At 38.2% G+C, this 20,858-nt stretch overlaps 1 protein-coding gene and 1 long non-coding RNA gene across 2 annotated transcripts in view; one reads left to right on the top strand and one right to left on the bottom strand.

Moving 5' to 3' along the window:
• The window catches only part of LOC307010391, a 39,247-nt gene extending 22,621 nt beyond the window's left edge, over positions 1–16,626 (bottom strand). Inside the window, exon 1 of the long non-coding RNA XR_013800188.1 lies at positions 16,262–16,626. This is a non-coding gene — a long non-coding RNA (uncharacterized lncRNA). The remainder of the gene's footprint in view (positions 1–16,261) is intronic.
• Positions 16,627–16,812: 186 nt separating this feature from the next.
• Positions 16,813–20,506, top strand: six2a (SIX homeobox 2a). The gene is made up of 2 exons (XM_079635005.1): positions 16,813–17,976; positions 19,397–20,506. Exons 1-2 carry the CDS (start codon positions 17,417–17,419, stop codon positions 19,707–19,709), a joined length of 873 nt encoding a protein of 290 aa, XP_079491131.1. The 5' UTR covers positions 16,813–17,416; the 3' UTR covers positions 19,710–20,506.
• The last annotated feature ends 352 nt before the right edge of the window (positions 20,507–20,858 follow it).

Genomic DNA, 20,858 nt, shown 5'->3' with positions numbered 1-20,858 from the left:
AATATTGAACTTTGTGTATCTACCATTGTCACCACATGTTAATGAACTCTCACACGCAAAAAAAGCTAATCCTTACACAAGTTACTGTACTGTATTGTATTAACTACCTCAGGGGGGACTACATGCCGCTAGGTGTAAAAATCTGTAATTTGCACTACTGTCTGTTCAAAATAACTACTAGCATTGGGGATTTGTTGATTTTTCTTGTGGTACCTGCTGTGCCGTTGTACGTACATACCGGTACCTCAGGACTCAATGTTGTGTTGGCTTGCTCTTAAAGACAGAGGTCTTGCGACTGTCCGAAAGACAATCCTTTCAATATTTGTCATGCACACTTGGACAGAAAGGTAGTAGCTTGACAATGCAAAAACCCACCGTAGCTTGAATATATCTGTGCATGTTAATTTTAATAGTGGATGATAGATGTTGTTGCTTCTTTGAATGGCAATCTTTTAAATCAATTGCCTGATCATTAGAATAGTGAACAACTAGCGTTACCGCCTAATTCATCATTCTCTCTCACAAGTTCACGGAAGTCTCTGTTTTCTCTCTCTTCTGGAACTGGGACTATCCTTCTCGACCCCCTTCCATTTCCCTTATACAAACTGTACCACTGCTTCATTTCTCTTTTTCCCCTTGCTCTTTCTCTCTCTCACTCTCCCTCTCTGCGTCCTCCCTTGGCGCTCACTTGGGCGGGCAGCCGAATTCCTGTGGGCTATCCGGTTACCGGTTGCTGTGGAAACCAGTGGGAAGGCAGCTCCATTAATCATTTAGAGCGCGCTCGAAGTGGAGGTCAGCCTGATTGCAGCGGATAGGGTATCATCCCTGTGTCCCACCAGGGACCTCCTTGATTTGAATTAAAAAAGATTAAGCTCGCCCCCCCATGCACCCCTACCACCGTGGCCCACCATCATCATCGGCCCAGCCGTATCATGTGACTATGCTCCACGGAGCCACGCGGATTAAGAGATCGGAGCTGTGCGTTTGTTTTTCAGAGACTCGCTGAAACATTAGACGCGCACAGGTGTCTACAACAAGGAGTCCAGGAGCTTGTGTAAGAAACGGACAAAGACCGCGCGCACCCCTCCTGGGCTTTCTCGTCTTATCCTCCTATATTGTCTTCCTTCTTATCCTTCTTTTCTTATATTCTATCAGTTACTTGCTGGAAACTGGAAGCAATAACTCAGTTTTACTCTCCCACTGACATTTCCCTCTCTTTCAAGCCTATGAAATGGTGTATTTGTTGCAAAACCTTTTTATAACTTAATAGGAATATGATTTTTACGAGCGTGTAGGACAGCTGCCGCTGGCCAGGGAGAACCGAGGCCAGACGTGTGCGTGGGCGAAGTCAGTATGACAGCTCTAGGGTCACAGTCCACCAAAGCCTGAAGCCTGTCTGGTTGGGGTTGGATCACCTTGATGAAATGTAAAGAGCAGTGAAATGACCGAAAGCGTTAGTCCATGTGAAGTGGCCCTTGGGCCTCTGCTCGCCAGCCCCCTGTTCCCCAATGACGGCAGCATGAGTTTAGATTTACAGGGCCTCTGTGGGAACGACACGGAGAGCCATGAATCATCCAGGCTATGAAATAGTGGCACAGCCAGCTCCGCTGCAGTGGCTCCCAAAGGTGCCCGCCAAATTTACAGGTGCCTGTAGCACTTCAAAAACTTACCATAACTTAAATCCAGACGATTTTATCGTTCCATAGAAGCAGAAAGGGAGATACGAGGAAGGTGAGGGGGGGAGATAGATGGGTAGGGAAAAAAATTACAACCTCCTTCATGTTAGTCAATTAAAATTCCAATGACAGCCACTTTCAGGAGTTTGGGATTCTGCATTCTGTAATAGAGCTTAAACTAATACTCATACTTAATGAGTACAAGCTGTGTTGCCTTGATAAGCTGAGGGATTTATCCTTGTATCCCAGTCATATGGGCTAGCCCAGGAGAGCGATGTCAGTAAAATAAGAGCTCCAATGAGATTATTATCGGCTCTCCTTGTTAAAATTAATGATCTCGACACCTTGCTCGTCCAAGTTACAAGGAGTTTGGCTGGTACACCGCCTTGTTAATGTCCACTTTAATAAGTGTTTCGGTAGCACCACCCTCACAGGGCTTGAACAGATGCTGGCCAGCAGGTCAAGCTGCTATGAAGAGACAGAAATCAGACAGGCAACGTGAAATAATGTCTGTGACTTCAGCATTTTTCAGATTTATGCATTTATTTCAAGTGAACATTAGTAAAATTCCAGATGCGATGTAACAGAAGTAGCGACAAGATATTTGTCTTCCATATTGTGACGTACATCCGAGTGAAACATGAAAAATGAAGGGAGGAGACTTGGTTTAATCCATCTGTTGTTGATTGGTTGAAGGCTGATCTGAATGTGAGCTTGCAGTCGATGTGTTTGAGAGGACTAAATGATTGGAAAAAAGTTTGGCACACCTCACCATAGAGAAGTCTGAATACATGAATGAATTGTTTAGAATGTGATCAATTACATGCAATTAGAAAATAAAATTTTGCATACACTAAAACTCTCTTTTTGTTTCAATCAAATCTGTTAAACCTTTAACCCCAAAACTTCATAGAATGTATGCATGTAAAAAGTACCATTCAGAACCCATCATAATGTCTTCACAACCTGGGCACAGTTAACACCATGTGAAGACTAGTATTTCAAAATTGACACACTCCATTCAGAACCTCAGGACGTATAAAAAATAGCCACATTTAGTTAATGGTTTTGCATCCTAACAATGTTGAAATTACATGAAGAGTACAAGTACTATAAATTCGAGGAGGACTAAAGGCCAATGAGAATGTTCTCCGCTGAGATCTGAGTTACTGTAGTTGGACATGTACTTTGCTTTGGAGCGTTGAAGATATATGACAGATATCCATATGAGCAGGAAAATCTTCTCCAGCCAGTGGAGGTGCCTTTTGAGAAGAGTGGAGCTTTCCTGAAGTTCATAAGGCATACAGAGGCTGCTTCTGCTGTCTCGCCTGATAGTTGCTGCTGTCTATAGTAGAACATTGCATGTGATGGAAATACTTTTACAAAATTTTCACTCAGTGTGAAATACACTGCAGTGCATTCAGTATGTTTTGATGTGCTTATTCACATAGTTTTTTTTTTTTTTCAGTATTAAAAATAAATGTCCTCAATTGATTCTTCATTGTCCCAGAACAAAATTAATATTGTGTTCAATTGATGTTTTTGTTACCGGCATCCTACTGCAATATATGTTGATTAGTTGAATGTAATTGTAGTAAAAGGTTTTGGGCAATGTGATTAGTTAAGACTTTGTGATGAATTGCATCAAGCCAGACACATGTCTTTTCTCAAACTATGGCAGTAGTTCGCTCCAGTATTTTGTTCCGTCATAAGTCTAAAAAGATTCTGTTGGTAATAAGGTTTACAGTTTACAGTAAGGTTTTTTTTTTTGAGTTGAGAACAGTTGAGAAAAACGAACTAATATTTACTGATGCGTGCTACACGTGGAGTCATCACACCTGTCTGAGCCAGGCATGTTTGATACCTTGTTAAGCTGTTCTTTGTTGTGGATGAGACCGGTAGTGTCAAAGTGTTAGCTGACATTGGATGAGCAGCAGATGGCCTGTTATCTCTGTGAACTAGAACTCTGTTGCTCTGATCACTTTACAAATACTTCAGTCCACCCACTGAGTTGGTCACTCAAACTGAACATGAGCTGATAAGATAACATTTACCGCCAGACAAGCTGTAGGTTGACCCTTGTGTTGAATGAACTAGAGCAGCAATGGTAAAAAGAGATAGAGGGGGACCAAAAAGAGATCGAGAGTGTAGCTGCAGTGGAAAAATGTTTTTATCATTCGAACATCGAGATGAGCTGAATACTGTGAGCAATAATTCATATTCTATTTAACAGTTGTCATTTACTTTTGTTGAGTAGAATGAGTTAGTTTATTTCAATATTTCTCTTTAAACCTTCAACTATACAGTAAGTAACTTCGCAACTATGCCAACTAACTTATTAATTTGCACCTACATGTCAACTAACTCTCATTAGAGTATTAGTGGACTGTAAGGTTATAGTTAGGGTTAGTAGAATAAGTTGACATGTAGGCTACTTGAAAAGTTACTTATAGTCAGTAGAAAGTCTGTTGAGGAGCTTCAAAATAAAGTGTTAGCAGATATTAAGCACAGTCTACTAATACTCTAATGACTGCTAATGGGTATGTAGTTGTAAAATTACTTATAGTTAGTAGAATGAATGAAAGTGCTAACTTAGTTTATATTGTAAAAAGTTGTGAGGACACCAGGCTGTGTTTCTGAAAACGTGATATATGTTCTGGTCTTCTTCTCCAATCTATTTGTTAAGTGCTATTAAAGACTAAGTAGAGAGTAGGGAGGCTTGATTTTCTGAACAGGTTGATAAAAGACAGAGACCAGCCGAGCAGAAGGGAGAAGAGTGCTTTTTCTCAGCATTGTGGGGACATTCCCGCAGTTCAGCTTTAATTAAGCAAACCGCACGAGCGACTAAGGAACAATGAGACATCTGTGTGTGCTTTTGTGATTCTGCGGTTAATAACCACAACCAGGGGCAGGTCTGCTTCAGCGATCGCAGGTTGCTGTTACATAGATTCTAAAGTCGTGTAGGTGTTGCCATACTTGTTTAACTGAGTCGTCGAGACGTGATTCACAATTCACAGGCCGAGACAGTCTGAGAAAGAATGTGACGATAATGGCCAGCGGTTCCTGTGCATGTTAAGTCTGTTGAGTGGATATGTACGCTGTGTAAAAGATGGCTGGATGGATGGGTAAAATCCAACTTGTTTTATGTCTTTGTGGTGGTCAAAACTATTTTTGATCCAGTGAACTCCTAGAGACCGGACTGAACGCTGATGACAGGCCCCAAAGCTACGACTGCTATTTATTACCGCTGTAGCATTTCAGCACTCTGGTAAAGTGAATGTGAGCAGGTAGAGCTCAAAAATGTATCATCCTTTCACTGATAAAACAACAGAGAGCAGAAACAGGGCGGCTATAAATCGCAGATTGATTCCAGACCTGGATTTTATAGTCCAACGGTTATAGAATATCTGGTCAGCGTGATTCTGCCGTGCCCCGTCTATTATCCAGATGACCAACTCCCATAAACCGACTTTTCACGTAATACTTCATTCTTTCTTTCATGACAGATTTTTTTTTTTTTTTTTCAGGGTTTATCCTCTTCTTCCTTTGCTGTCCCTCTAGTGGGATCAATGTTCTGTATTGACTTAGGATTTTAAAATCCTGCCTTTTGTTGCATGGACTTTGCTTTTATTACAGGATGGGTCTCATTTTACCTATCAATCACTGAGATGTCACAACAGCTCTGAGCTCTTTAGCCTTCTCCGAGAGAGGGCAGGAGGAGGAACTCCTTTAGGCCAGGATCAAGACCAGACACAGAACATCGCTTTAGCTCTCGCTCACTTTTCCCTCTGCTCTCAGTTCATGTGAAATGTACATTACAATGGCATTCGGTTTCGTACTGCTTGTCTGTTCCTATATTAGATGCTTACTAAGTAAAATAATCGAATTTGCATCATTCAGGTCTTTTACGTGTGAAAGTTGTAAGTTGCAATAGTGAGCATTATGTGTCATGGAGTGTATAACTTCATCCCAATACATGTTTTTGGAATGGGATCCTATGAATTAAGTTGAACAGCTTTCATAAATTGAACTTGACTCGCCAATAAACCCCCCCAATTCTGCCGTCAGGTCGACTGCAGGACAAGCCCTTCTTGCCAATCAGGAGAGACTGATCTGACTTAGTGTTTTGCAAAAAACACAAACGGTGAAATTCATACTTCAACAATGTCAGCTTTCCTCCGCTTGCCTGTCACTCAACGGAAAAGGCCGCAAAGCTTCGGTTGCAGCCACTGAAAAAAATACAGATGCTCGAAAAGAAGATCCTGTGTCATTTCCTGTTCCTTCATTCACTTCCTGACCTTTTCTGTGATCGGCTCTGTGTTACTCGCCTTCCCACCCTCCACCATCTGGTACTTCCTGTGCCGGTGCTGGCTTGTTTGGTGTGGCGGTCGCCTCTGATAACCTGACGGAGCGAGTCGCTTGAGCTTTTTGCTGGGCAAGGTGCCAGCCTCCTCTCCACTGAACCTATGTTTGACCGAAAGCATGAGGAGCGGGTGTTTTTTTTATTTCTCTTGGAGGCCTCACTCAAAGGCCGGTTCTCACTCTGTCTAACCTGCACCGAGGCCTTTCGCAGCTCACAGAACAAGCCCTGACAGAACAAGCCCTTCTGTATGCAGAGAGTCTTGCAAAATGTTGTCTTTTTAAAATGTGCAAATCAAGGAAACAAAATAGATCCTGTCTTTAATAAATGCAGCATTGAAAGCTGTGGCAAATTTAAAAGGTGAAAAACAGGTGAAGGTCTGTCTTCATTAAATTAGTATTGACATACATAACCCTCCATTTACGCTTTTCTCAACTAAGTCAATGTCTTCCTTTCCTGTTCCAAGCAGTTCTGAATGATTGAATTAGTGACTAGATTAGACCGGACAAAAACTACAAATCTGCTGATCCAAAAGCACTTTAAGTGCTTATTTCCAGAAAGGACACTTCAAAGAAACCACTATTTACTGCTCAATTCTTTATTTAAAAACAACAACAATAATAATAAATGTGCATTAATGTTGTTTAAATTAAAAATGCTATTTGATTGTTTGCCTTTTGACTTTTTTGGGTGTAATTTAACAATCCACATTTATTTGGTATTATTATTTTGATAATGGCTTAGTTCTTGAGTCTAAAAATCTATTGTTTAATTGATGGTACTGACACTGCAAGCAGTTCAGGATTACTATTTTTACATATTTACATAATAGTCCTATCTTGCTGCAATCCCATTGGTATTTTGAAGATGTAATCTCAAGGAAAATAAATGTAAGGCATATTAATGCTGTTTTATATAAAGCACAAATTAGTAACCTTGTTATCTATAGGCATTTACAAGCTCACGAAAACAGCACCAGGCCACGCAAATAACACCCTTGATGCTACAAATGCCCACGACTGCAATAAACACTCTTATGCCCCTTGAAAAGAACGGAGCATTAATGAGTTTGCCAAAGCGTCAAACTCCAATGTTGTGTTTGCTTTTCCGCTCCATCAGGGAATATAAAGTTTAAGGGCCTTTCGCTATCAGTGACCCAAGAAGACGAGGCATTTGTTGAAGAAGTGGCTGTTTAATTGCGGAACTGCAAGGCTGTGCAGAAGGTTGCTAATGCGCCTCTGAACAATGACACCTTTGGAAGTACAGTTACAGGAGAACAAGGCCCCTAATTTATGTCAGCACTATTGCAGGGTTGAATTTATTGATGGTAATGCAAGCTGGTGAGATCTGCTTAAAAAGCCCCAAGGCCTCTTATTATCCAACTTGTCTGTCTTTCACACTAACCTGAACTGTAACTGTAGAATCTTAGCTGACGTGAAGGACATATGGCATCCAAGGAAACCATTAGAAGGACAGTACCCCTCTCGCTCAGAGGAACGTTAATGAATCCAACGCACCCCTCCCACTCTCATACTGTTGAAGTGTTGCTAAAGTTAGACTGTGCATTTTTATAAAGGGAACTGTGGAAGTCATTTGATGGAAAGTGAATGCTAATTTTCTGGTCGCTTAAGGATTATTATTCAAACACGGGGAGAGGAAATATCAGGATGGAACTGGAGAACAGGACGAATGCAGAAAGCATCTGGCCTGTAACCGAGAGGTCAGCTGGGAAAGCCACAGTCCCACATACACGGCTGGGTGTATATATATTGTTTTAATGTGCAGGCCTGCACTCTGTCTGCATACTTTTCTCTTTTTTTTTCGAAAAAGTGATTTTTGTCAAGGGTTAAGATGAAGACGTGTTCTATAGGCATGTTGACTCTGAACCCCTTTGACCCTCTAAAAGACGCAAGAATGTACTAACTCTCAATAATTTCACCTTTGTGTTTTACTGCAGTGGTGGGAGAGGAACATCCAGCTTTATTGGCCATTAGAGGCCCTAAAATGTACCCAGTACCAGTCACTTCCCTCTTTGAATATTAAAGTTCCTCTCAGAACCTTATCAGGAAGCATTGGGCATCCATTTCATATATTCGTATCACATTAGAGGTCAACCTCATCGTGACTGTGAGGTTATCGCAACAAATACAGACATGTCGATACCAGTATTGGTTATAGCTTGTAATCTGCCGACTCAACAGTTCTGTGAGGTGTAACTTACTACAGGCACTGCAATCAAAGCCATAGTGTCTCTAGAGGACAATATTGATGTTTTTTATATATAGTATCCACACAAGAGTAAAAGCCATATACCGTTAAAGGGATAGATCACCCAAAAATGAAAATGCGTTCATCATTTACTCACCCTCGTGTTGTTCAATGCATCCTTGGAAAATAAGATATTTTAAGGAACATTTTAACTGTTTTTGTCCATACAATAAAAGTAAATGGGGTTTAAAACAACACTGGAGTTTCATTGTATGGAGCAATTGTATGTTCTACAGGAACAAGAAAGTCACTTAAGTACAGTTTTGGAATGACATGAGTGAGTAAAGGATGACAGAATTTACATTTTTGGGTGAACTATCCCTTTAGCCTATGCTTCTGAACTCTGTGCTGTAACTGTACATCTCCTCTAGTACAGACCCAACCTTCCCCCATTCTTCACAGGACGCCAGGACGCCTCTGAACAGCTGCTTAGACACTTGTCTGAACTGAGTTACTGCAAGGTGCCTTCCTTTCTGCTTTTATTGATAATATTACTATAGTTGATGTAAATATGGCTTTGGCGTGGGCCACGGCTGGCCGGCAGACCAAAATCATGACCTCTCGTTGGTCGTTCCTCTCTCCCTCAGGTGAGGCTCAGGCAGGGGTCTGCAGGAAGCCATAAGCATGCTGGGTAACAATAAATATCCAAATGCTCTCCTTTCATTTTTTTTTTAAGCTTGTAGTTGATACTCGGTCATAGCTTCATACAAAAACATAAATAACTCCACAGGCTTTATCTTGAAGGGCTAGTTCACCCAAAAATGAAAAACGTCATTATTTACCCACCCTCAAGTTGCTCCGAACATGTATGAATTTCTTTCTTCTGCTGAACACAAAAGAAGAATGTTTTGTTGATGGGACCCATTGACTTCCATAGTATTTTTTTCAGCAACTGTTTTGTTACCAACATTCTTCAAAATATCATATTTTGTGTTCAGCAGAAGAAAGAAAGTTTACATACAGGTACATTTTAAATACTGGTTTTACATAAAGGTTTAAATACAGATTGGGAACAACTTGAGGGTGAGTAAATGACAGATTTGAAAATTTTGGGTGATTTTTCACACAGTGAGGATTTTTATGTGTGGGAGGTAAATTATATAGATCAAATAAATAATTATACTTATAAATTGTACAGGCATTATTAAATCTTACTTGAAATTAATTTGGAATGTCATATTTAAATTAGACATTTGTTGCTCTTTTTCACAACTTTCTCAAATGCCTCTCTTTAGTGGAGGATCACAAAATTATTATAATTATGTTAAACTATCAAAATGGTTTCACTTTATTTTGGTGGTCCCTTTGACACATTCTGTTGACTATAGTAAGTAACGTTACACCTAGGCCTACATGTCTACTAACTCTTATTAGAGTATAGAGCAGGGTTAGAATAAGTTGACATGCACTTGCAAAGTTACTTAAAGTCAGAATGTCTGTTGAAGGATCATCACAATAAAGAGTTAGAGTATTAGTAGACTGTCTGCTTAGAGTTAGTTGACATATAGTTGCAAAGTTACTTATTATCAACAGAATGTTCAAAAGAGACCATCAAAATAAAGTGTTACCATTAAAATAAATTATACTGGGGTAATTAAAGAATATATTATGTGTAAGGCCAGCTGTTCACTCTCTCTTCATCATCTACAGACACTTCTTTCTTGCAGTGCACCATCTTACAACCATCAAGTCTCTTATCTGCCCTGACCTGTGGGTGTAAAGTCCTCTTTAATGCGTGACTGCTGAGGACACTTGTCCGAACGTCTGCTTCTGCTGTCACTTACACACTCATGAATTATGATGGCAAAGTTGTTGCTGTCCTGCACAGTATCTGTGCTACTGTGCTTAACGCATGACTGCATTGTACAATGAACGATGTACTGTAGCTGCTTCCTCTTTATGATATTAACAGCTTGAATTGGTTAGATTAAGTTGCCATCTGATAAAAATGGAGGAAAACAGGCATTTTATGAAATCTGTCACCAACGTTTGACATTTTTCTGCACGTTTTTGTCGTGGAACGCAGTTGTGTCTGCTTGGTCTGAAATGTACATTTATTCTAATTTCATCTCGAATACAAAACAAAATAGAAATCAGTGATTTATTTTTCCAGGTTGTGCTTTCAAAATACCTAACAAAGAGGGCAGTATAGTTACACGGTCTGTGTACCAACCACTAACAAATGTCTTAACTTTAGCACACGGATGAAGTGAACAGTTACCATATAAACCATGGTAATATTTATCACATTAACAATATAAACGATCCAACAACACATTGTGTCTATCGTGTACCAGTTTAGCTTCATTATGGAAATTAAAAAGACTGTAAAAGACTATGCATTTGGTATATGTCTATGCAGTTTTGTGAAATACAGTCTTAAGATTTTACATTTTCAGATTAAACACAATTAAAATTTTAAATGAAAAAAATAAATAAAACCTTTGATAAAGATAAAAACTTTGCACAAGAAAATATTTTGTAAAGTTGTAATCATATCTGATTACAGGCAAGGCTAGGTCTAGTTTGGGGGAAATTATAACTGTTAGTGACTGAAACATTACGGACTGACTTTCTCCTTTGGAATGGACACATGTAGCCATCCATCAGCTCTGTGTATTTGATATATATGCGCATGAGTCTGTGGGTGGCCTGGACTGATGGTACAATTTGTAATCAGTTGACAGTAATTCCACTGTCCCCAAGGAGACGCTTCTTCAGCACACACACACACACACACACACACACACACACACACACACACACACACACACACACATTGGGTTTCCATGTTTTAGGGGGATTTTCCATAGACATAATGATTTTTATACTGTACAAACTGTATATTGTTTCCCATAACCCTACACCTAAACACAACCCTCACAGATCATTTTCAGCATTTTTACATATTCAGAAAACATCATTCTGTAAGATTTATAAGCGGTTTTCCTCAAGGGGACCAAAAAATATTTCCCCACAAGGTCAAAAATTCCTGCTGTTACTGTACTTGTGGGGATATTTCACATAACACAACCCAGAACATAGGGTTTACTAGGACCACACACACACACCTACAGCCAAAAGACATACTTGTGAAAACTACACTTGATTGATATTATTATAAGCAAATGCAAACAAGCTTGTATGTTTTGTATATTTAGACAGGCTCGATGTATCCTTTTTAAAATATATACTGTATATTTAGTAGGCGTAAAATATAGGTGTGTATAATATTTATTTTTAGGAATAAATGCATGCATAAATGTTGTTGCATATAATGTAATGGTGTTTTTCATTATATTAGATTAAGTTGTCTTTCATGCAATGTAATCAGAGATATTTAATTGATTTAACTAAGTGTGCTTATTCTGACACACTTTACTTTAGTTGAGATACTGAGGTGGCTTTAATAAACAAATAGGCTAGTGTTATATTTAATTTTCTAAACCCTAAAATATTCTCTGAGAGATAACTAACAAGTTTTTTTTTTTCTTGCTGACGTCATGGAAAATAAAACCGCGTATAAAGAATGTTTAAAAGAAAGTTTGTCATTATTATAGTCTCATGCTTTATTGTGCTCTTGTCTCTCTTATATTTTCATTTATATTTCTTATATTAATTCGCAAATAGGTGGTAAGTGATAAAAGATGTACATAGGTAATGCCATAACACACAATAAATGCATGAAATACTTGCACATCCTGTTTTGCACCTATTTTGTTTACAAGTGCAAAACAGCAGCCATCAGATCTTTCGTTCAGTGACCTTGGTGTTGATAGAAACTAACGCTGACCTGGCGAAGTGCGAAACATGGAAAGACTGGGGCAAGTAATATGAACATATGTTCATACTCTTCAAAAGCAGTTATATTCAAACTGGGAAAAAGAATCTCTGGAAAAAGTCTCCTCTCTCAGCATCCACCAACAGCCACTTTTCAAAGGTCCAGTTCTGTTAAAACTCAGTTTAATACATCTCACTGATTACACTTTTAGTTTACCATTTTATTAAATATGTTTTCCAGTCATTTGTTAGATCACATTTTCCAAGACAGAGATGTATATATTGTAAATGTTCTATCATAGACGAACAACGATTAGCATTTTACAGGCGTTTCCTTAACCTGAAAGTCTGTTAAATCAGTCATGTACCGAGAGCCAACAATATGTAAACGTTTGTACACACATCTAACCAAAATGCAAACAATTGCCATGTAATCTTTACAATATGTGATTTCATATTGCCGCCTTAGAGTAATACAGAAGTTTTTATCCTAAACAGGCAAAACTTTATTATAGTTACAGAATATATATATATATATATATATATATATATATATATATATAGAGAATTGCTTTTAAAATGCCATGCCTGGGTACTTTGATCAAGCACAACCCATAATTGAATGAAATGCATTTGGGGAAAATAGCCAACATTAGAAAAACATGATACACCTTCACATAAGGATCACCATCCACAACATTAATGTATGTCACCTTCTGTCTTACCTCTACACTTCATGAGACAACTTACTCTTATATGCATTCAGCTGTTTTTTATATAAATTCAGTCATGCAATCCATTGTAAATCGCAGAATCTGCACAACTTTCTGATTGTTTAGTAATCACAGTAATGTTACAGTTAGGGACCTCTGTAACTGATGGACACTTTTAACACTTCATAACAGCAATATTATTACTGATATCAGGTAGCCTATGATCTATTAAATATTAAACTACCATACTTCATACCACAATGTAAAAAAAAACTTCAGAAAATTTCTTTTTGCACGCACACAGCCCAAGCAGGGAGTTTACTCAAATTATCTTCTATTCATTTTCTAGAAATCATCCTTATAAAACTATACATTTTTGACTAAATGGTCAATTTTTTCTTTTCAATTATTTCTTAAATACTGATATCGAGAGAAATGTCCGCATTGAATTGACCTGTTTTGACTTTTTGTTGTTTTTGTTTCATCTAAAGATTAGCCTTGCTATTATTTCACTATATGCTCCAGTAATTATACTTTACATTCAGAGGATTTTAACATGATTCAAAACTTTTCTCCGCTGCCGTGCTCATTATTTTATCATGTATCATTTATACTATTTTCATAACGAATTAAGCTTGATATTATTTTGAGCTAATCTTTCATTTGTATCTCTGCATTCTTGAGTTGAGAGACTGGCGCAACTGGCGTTTCAAACTAGTCTGAGAGACAACCAATGCCACCGTTCAGAAGACGCGCGCACGACAGTCTCAGGAGAACACAGTCACAATAAGTTGTGCACCAATAAACCACCAGACACATTTCTAATAGTTCCAAGTCAAGACAAAAGTGTATACAGGAACAGCCAAAAATTGTCAAATTTTGCATAGCCTACATCACCAATAATCCGTTACGACTCAGAGCCCGCATTTGAAGAAACGCACTTGTTGCATAGATGGCAACATCATCGTTCTTATTAAAGATCTCATCGGCCTACAATAGAAAATGATCTAGAGCATATACTAAATTTCGTTACCAACCGAATCAAATGTACATTAATTGTGAGAGTTTTGGTGTGTTTAATATGAGGTGTGTGTTGTAATACATTCATAAGTTTCGATTTATGTCTCAAACTTTGATATAAAATACTCATATTTATCTATTTTCGAAATCTAGTAATCATCTCCAAACTGAAAATTACTGGCAATTAAACTGTGCTGTAGTACTGATAGGTCTTAACACTGTTACACAATCGTTTTTTGTGCATTAATGCATTGTGGTCATCAAATGCAAGTTCAAAATGATTATGTTCCATACACATAGGCTAACCTTACGCATCATTTAAAAGGGTAAAATATATTTATTTACAAACAGCAAGAAATGGATCAGAGATATAAAACAAGTAGCCTAATTCTGAAAACATATCAGACATTGTGTGTGCACTTGTTTTAGTCACTCATTATATTGTATAAAATAGGCCTACATTTTCTCGTTTAGTCTTTAGAAGTAGGCTATTGTAAAGTGTTACAGGGCTTCCTGTCTCATGATTGGTTGCATTATGCACACTTAACCTATATCGACTAGGTATTTTTTATTAGGCTATTATTAAATACAACTAATATATCTATTCGCGCTGAAACGTTATTTCAATATTTAATTACGATGGGTGTCTTGTTTTTCTTCCACCGAACCGCACATTGACACCACAAGTCTGGGTCTAATTCTTTCTATTCCCGCTTAACATGACATGTCTGAAAGAATGCAACTCATCAGGTCTTGTGGTGCAAGCCACGGAGCAGCCGCGCACTGCCGCCACCCTGCGCTTTCCAGAGAGGAAAAAACATCTTGCAATAATCAGTCCAATTAGTGGAGGTCGCGGCTGCGCGCTCTCCGGTTAGCTGTGGGAGGTTGTCAAAACAGGGGGCGGCTATTAGACGAAACGCGATCCCCATTCATCAGCATTGTAATAATCACCATGCAGACGAGCAGCGCAGGTCCTTCGAAGTCCTGATCAAAATGATCCGTGGAAACAAGCCGTTTACAAACAGTGTCAAGGCGAGACGAGTACCTTGATTTGGCCTGTCAGTGACATCCCCCCCCCCCCCCACACACACACACACACACCACACACACAGACAGACAGAAAGCATCCAAAATCCTTTCAATGTGTGTTTTCCATTGCTTCACTGTACTGTTTTAGTTTAATCACAAATGTCACAAATGGAAAAGATTGGTAAAATACCTCAATTTGTGACTATCACTGAATAAGCTCACTATAACCTTGGATGTTAAGGTGTATTTTATAGATTATCGTTTTATGTAGATTACATCAGCATCAATTGGTGCAATAGTCTTAAATTCGCTGTCATCAACAGTCATTAACAATATATTGGTAATAGTTTCAGTACATGGAATGATCCACATAGATCAAGGAAATCAAAGTAACATAAGAAATGTTTACTTACAGCAAAGTGCAACTTTTCAAAGCTATACATTCATATCAGTTTCCAAGGGCAGTGGCTGTCTCCGAGGTTGGCATTAATAGCTTTGCTTTTATTTTTTTATTTACTTACCTCAAGATCAACAACAGTCATTTACACCAATTGCGCACGATTCAACATTAAACATGAGCTGTAATCTGAGTGTAGATTTTAGAATTGTTGTCGTTTATGTTAATTCTATATTTTATATTTTGTGTAATAATAACAATAATAATTGTTGATGTTGTTATTGAATTCAAAAAAAGATTCTAGTTTTCTTGATCTCAGATCACAAGAATGTCTTCAAAATGCGTCACAAACATTGATTACTTGTTTATCATTTATTCGTCAGAACTTGCATCGAACGTGCAGTATAGATATTTAGAACCAGTGTAGCTTGCGATTGTATTACGCAACATTGCCAGTTAAAAGGGTGGATGGGAACTTTAGCATTGTAATCTTTCCACTATAGAATGTTACATGCGTTGACGTGTTTTGAATAAGTTCTGAAGTCGTTTTCACTCACAAGCCACATCACAGGCCTTCACTGCACCAGTGCAGTATAAAACTGCAAAGACAGTAGACCTTAAACGAAGCAATTTTCTCTGTCTCTTATAACAAGACTGGCATGTCTCAACAGTGTCAGCTTTTTTATTTCATGTAATATGATTTTGCTCAACTTTCTTGTGGCCTCAAGTATCGTTGAGTGTTCCTGATGAAAGCAGAACTTTGTTTCTATGCCACGGTACACGGTGAGTTAAAGTTCAGTCAACAGACATGGACTGATGATATGCCAATAATGGTGTGCGTAACAGGCATCATTAAAAGATGCGCCTCTCCCTCTCGGAGCTGTAACACTTTGGCTTAATATGTTTTAAGAAAAACAATGCTTTGGTTCATAATAAATGTACATATAATGTACATGCACATCTTACACTTCGATTAACTTTAGTCAACAGCATTTTCAATAAATCTAAATAGTCTTACCGGCACAATCGTCCCTCGCAGTGTTTCCTATCCCTGTGATCGTTGTTCATTCTAACGTGTATCCTTGAAAACCACTCTAAACTTAAAAACGCCCTCCAACCCTGTTCCACTCCATAATGCCTGGCATCCACGCGTGTGCACATGGAGAAACATACCCCCCTGTTTATCTTCAACAACTGCTAAATAATGCATAACACGGTCCGATTAAGCAACTGAATTGAACAGAAAGCTAAACAAAATAGATAAATGTAGGCCGAACGTGCTTGCAAAAACACGTTTGTGTCATATTATGATTGTCTTTTATTACATAGCAGTAATAATAATGTTCTGCAAAAGAATTCGAGAGACCTTGTGCATGATTTCTGAGAGTTTCCCAAACGTTAAAAGAGTTTTCGTGTGATCGACCAGTTACAAAGTGAAAGGTTTGCATATGGGTGGATTGTCTGCTTATGGTCACTCACTTATGGACTCCGGGTCCTGGGTTTGGAGAGCGTCTGGAGCGCAATCCTGCTCTGGCGCTCTCATCTCAACTGCTGCTACCTCACTACCTCACAGATCAGCGCTCTTTGGTTGCTAGAAGTGTCTGTCAAACCCCCGGGTAAAAAAATGTAATATACAGGGAAAGTCGAGGCTATTTCGATGTCGGTGGGCGGGCTCTAAATGAAGGGAATAATCTGTCAGCCAGCCCAAGGAGCCACCTCAAAGCATATCAGGTTACTTTGAATGACAGCGTAACCATGGCAAATAATTTGACTAAAACTATTGTCTTATCCTCATCATCCCCGGGTCAGATAACCAACCAATCACAGTTCACATAATCGCTTTTCTTGCCAGCTTAGAATAATATTATTAAAACAAGAGAGCGAGGTCTTTCTTCGGGAGTGCGTTATGCTGAAACGACATAGAAGAGGTGGCGAGAGACTCGCGCAGGAGGAACAACTTTCTTTCGTGTGCTTTAGATGGATATACGGTGTATTATGCTTGCTTGAACGGATCTAAAGTTTTGTGCCTCTCTTCGCCAGGAGTGGGATTTGATTTCGTCTACTCGAGAAGACGTCCTAACATTTTGGCTTCTTTAAAGCTGTTGAAGAACTGTCGCTGTCATCGGTAAAATAGACATAAGTTGAAAAGGTGGACGTTTATTCGTGACAAACCATGTCAATGCTTCCAACATTCGGGTTTACGCAAGAGCAAGTGGCGTGCGTCTGCGAGGTCCTTCAGCAGGGTGGAAACATTGAACGTCTCGGGCGCTTTTTGTGGTCTCTGCCGGCTTGCGAACATCTCCACAAGAACGAGAGTGTGCTCAAAGCGAAAGCTGTGGTCGCTTTTCATAGGGGAAATTTCAGAGAGCTTTATAAGATTCTCGAGAGCCACCAGTTCTCTCCGCACAACCATCCGAAGTTGCAGCAGCTGTGGCTCAAAGCGCATTATGTCGAGGCTGAGAAGCTCCGGGGCCGCCCTCTTGGGGCTGTTGGGAAATACCGCGTCCGAAGAAAGTTTCCGCTCCCTCGCTCCATTTGGGACGGCGAGGAGACAAGTTACTGCTTTAAAGAAAAGAGCAGGAGTGTGCTGCGGGAATGGTACACTCATAACCCCTACCCTTCCCCGCGGGAGAAGAGGGAACTAGCAGAGGCAACGGGGCTAACAACAACACAAGTCAGTAACTGGTTTAAAAACAGACGTCAACGCGACCGAGCAGCGGAGGCTAAAGAAAGGTACGGGTCTATAGTCTGCAGCTAAATAACTTATTATTACTATATGTTTAAACGGAATTAGAAAGCATTCTTTACATGGAATGCGTTCATTCATGCCGTGAAATTAAGCCAGGGGTGAGTAGCTATAATATAAGAAACTTGCATAAAAGAAAATTACCTTAGATAGCTAGATCTAACACAGTCAAATGTCATTTTTTCTCTAGTTCTGTTAATGTCACTTTATAGTTATTTATCAATAGCCTACTATTTTTTGACAATATAGGCCTACTTTTCTGAAATTACATTTTAGGCTATATCCTTTTCTAAAAAATTAAAATAAAATACACAAAAACCGTAGTGTGTGTATTATGGTGTAATTAACTTTAGGGGAAATCGTCCATTTTTAATTAATTAAAATGTTCTTCGAATTGTAAAAGTTATCTACGTAGATTCTTGTTTAGAATGTGTGCAGTTGCAATCTCCTTCTTAACGGGTGTCTTGTTTCACCCGCAGGCGAGGTAGTCAAGTTGAAACCACAGTGTAAACCATTAAAAAAGATCTCGTTCGTTTTCCGATTCTTTATCCTTAATTAATACTTTATGAAAGAACCTTTACTTGACAAGTTGTGATTGAAAATCAGTAGCGGACACGGTTCTTAACCTAGACGATTTATTTCCTAACCATATTAATAAATGATTAGGGCCTATCCTGCATTAGCTCGCTAATATGCTTGAACGTTTTTTCATTGTAAATTATTAACATCGACACGAATTAGAACAAATTATTGATAAATAAACATACACACAAATGTACACAAATCGTTTATGCCCTATATTTGTTGCAAGGGGTATTTTCTGTATTGTATAGCCTAATTCATGGGCACATACTTTTTAAAAATGTCCTTTTATTTTATTTTATTGATTTTAAGATGCTTTTTCCTAACAGTATTTACACCTACAGAACCAACCCGCTGTATTCAACTTTTAATAATATGAATTGCTGTTTTAGAATTAAACGAATTTACGAATTAGCCTATGACATTTATTATTATTATTATTATAAGAAGAAAAATGTGTTAACCACATATGTTTATATTTATTTGTTTGTTTGTTAGTTACTCCTGCAATGTCAGAGACATAAATGTTAATTATAGCCTCATAGCTGTAAAAAAAAAAAAAGAGAGAAAGAAAGATGCTGCCTTAAATTAAGTAAAATTACCTTGGATGTTTAAGTCATTTTAACTTTAATTACATTAAACTGACTTTAAAAATTAGCTGAATCTTGTATAACTTATAAAAAAGTGTAACATTGCATAACTTATTCTGATGAATTAAAGCAAGGTAAAAACACGTTGTCATAACTTATTGATCATTTACATTTTACAGTGTATAGTTTTGAATACTAAAGCTCTAACCCTAACTCTACATTTTCATTTTCTCAGGGAGAATAATGAGAACTCGAACACAAACAGTCACAACCCATTAACGTCTTCCATGAATGGAAATAAGACTATTTTAGGAAGCTCGGACGACGATAAAACGCCGTCTGGTACCCCAGATCACACCTCGTCAAGCCCGGCCTTGCTCCTCACGTCAAACTCCGGACTTCAGTCCCTCCACGGCCTCGCACCTCCACCTGGTCCCAGCGCCATCCCAGTGCCTAGTGCTGATTCCGTGCATCACCACCACCACCATTCATTACACGACACTATACTGAACCCTATGTCATCAAACTTGGTCGACCTTGGCTCTTAAACATGTGGACCCTTTCAAAAGGACGCTTGTTCGTGAACGTTAGCGTAAACATCTCAAGACACGTATTAAACAAAAACAAAAGAGACAAGCAATGGACAAAGAGAGTTATGGATGTTTGTCGGCTGACCTACTTGCAAAGCTGATATGGAGGGCTTGATAGAGGTATTTTTCTAGAATGTAATGCCATGATCTATTGTTAATAAATATGATAAAAACGTCTTAATTGTTGATATCAACATTATTTGATATCGTTATTAATTTAGATTGCAATTGACCCAGGAATCCTCAGTCGCATATTCCGTTTGTTTACATTTTAAAAATGTTTTAAAGGGCATTCATCGTTTCATTTGAATGGGATTTCGTTTAATGCAATGCTTTAATACCAACGACTATGGGGCATCTCTTCGTTTTTATTTGTATTTTATTTTTGGGAAAGCGACTGCATGTAACCTTTGGGATCAATAAACAATAAACTCCAAATTCATCATATAGTTTCATTCATATACCCTTAACAATAAAATCAGATGCATTTACAGAGCAAAGAAAATGTTTGAATGGTTGTGTTGTGTATAGCCTACATGCTGTGCAATGGTTTGTTGAGCAGGTGTCCAGATTTGATCGTGAAACCCTGTTGCATTTGGTCACGTGGTGGTAGCGAAAGTTAAAATTAGTTTTAAATTGTGTTCTTGATTCAATCTTAAAATTAGGTTTTTGGAAGTTATAGTTTTTGGACGTTATAAAAAGTTAATGCGATGATGGTAAAAAAAATACAAATAAAGATTAAGTATTTGACCACTGCACTGACAGCTTACTAGCCTTCAAACTTTGAAGTGTATATATATATATATATATATATATATATATATATATATATATATATATATATATATTAGGCATAAATCCTGTATGCTTAGTTTGTTATGCCCAATTTTCGACAGACCACAAATAGGCTAAGCGCAGCCTGAATTATTATTTTTTAATTATTTTTTAATGTTCAGAAACTTCAGTGTGTTTCCAGCTAATCTGATATTCAGATATTTCACTGTACTCCATATCTATATTACAGATACATAAATAGTCCAATGCCGCACAATTACACAGAATGTTTCTTCTTTTTATGATACACTGTAAAAAAAACTGAAATTACAT

The sequence above is a fragment of the Phoxinus phoxinus genome, assembly GCF_949152265.1.
Source record: "Phoxinus phoxinus genome assembly, chromosome: 14".
NCBI lineage: Eukaryota > Metazoa > Chordata > Actinopteri > Cypriniformes > Leuciscidae > Phoxinus > Phoxinus phoxinus.
Note: the sequence above shows the minus strand (reverse complement) of the source record. Positions and strands in the feature narration are given on the sequence as shown.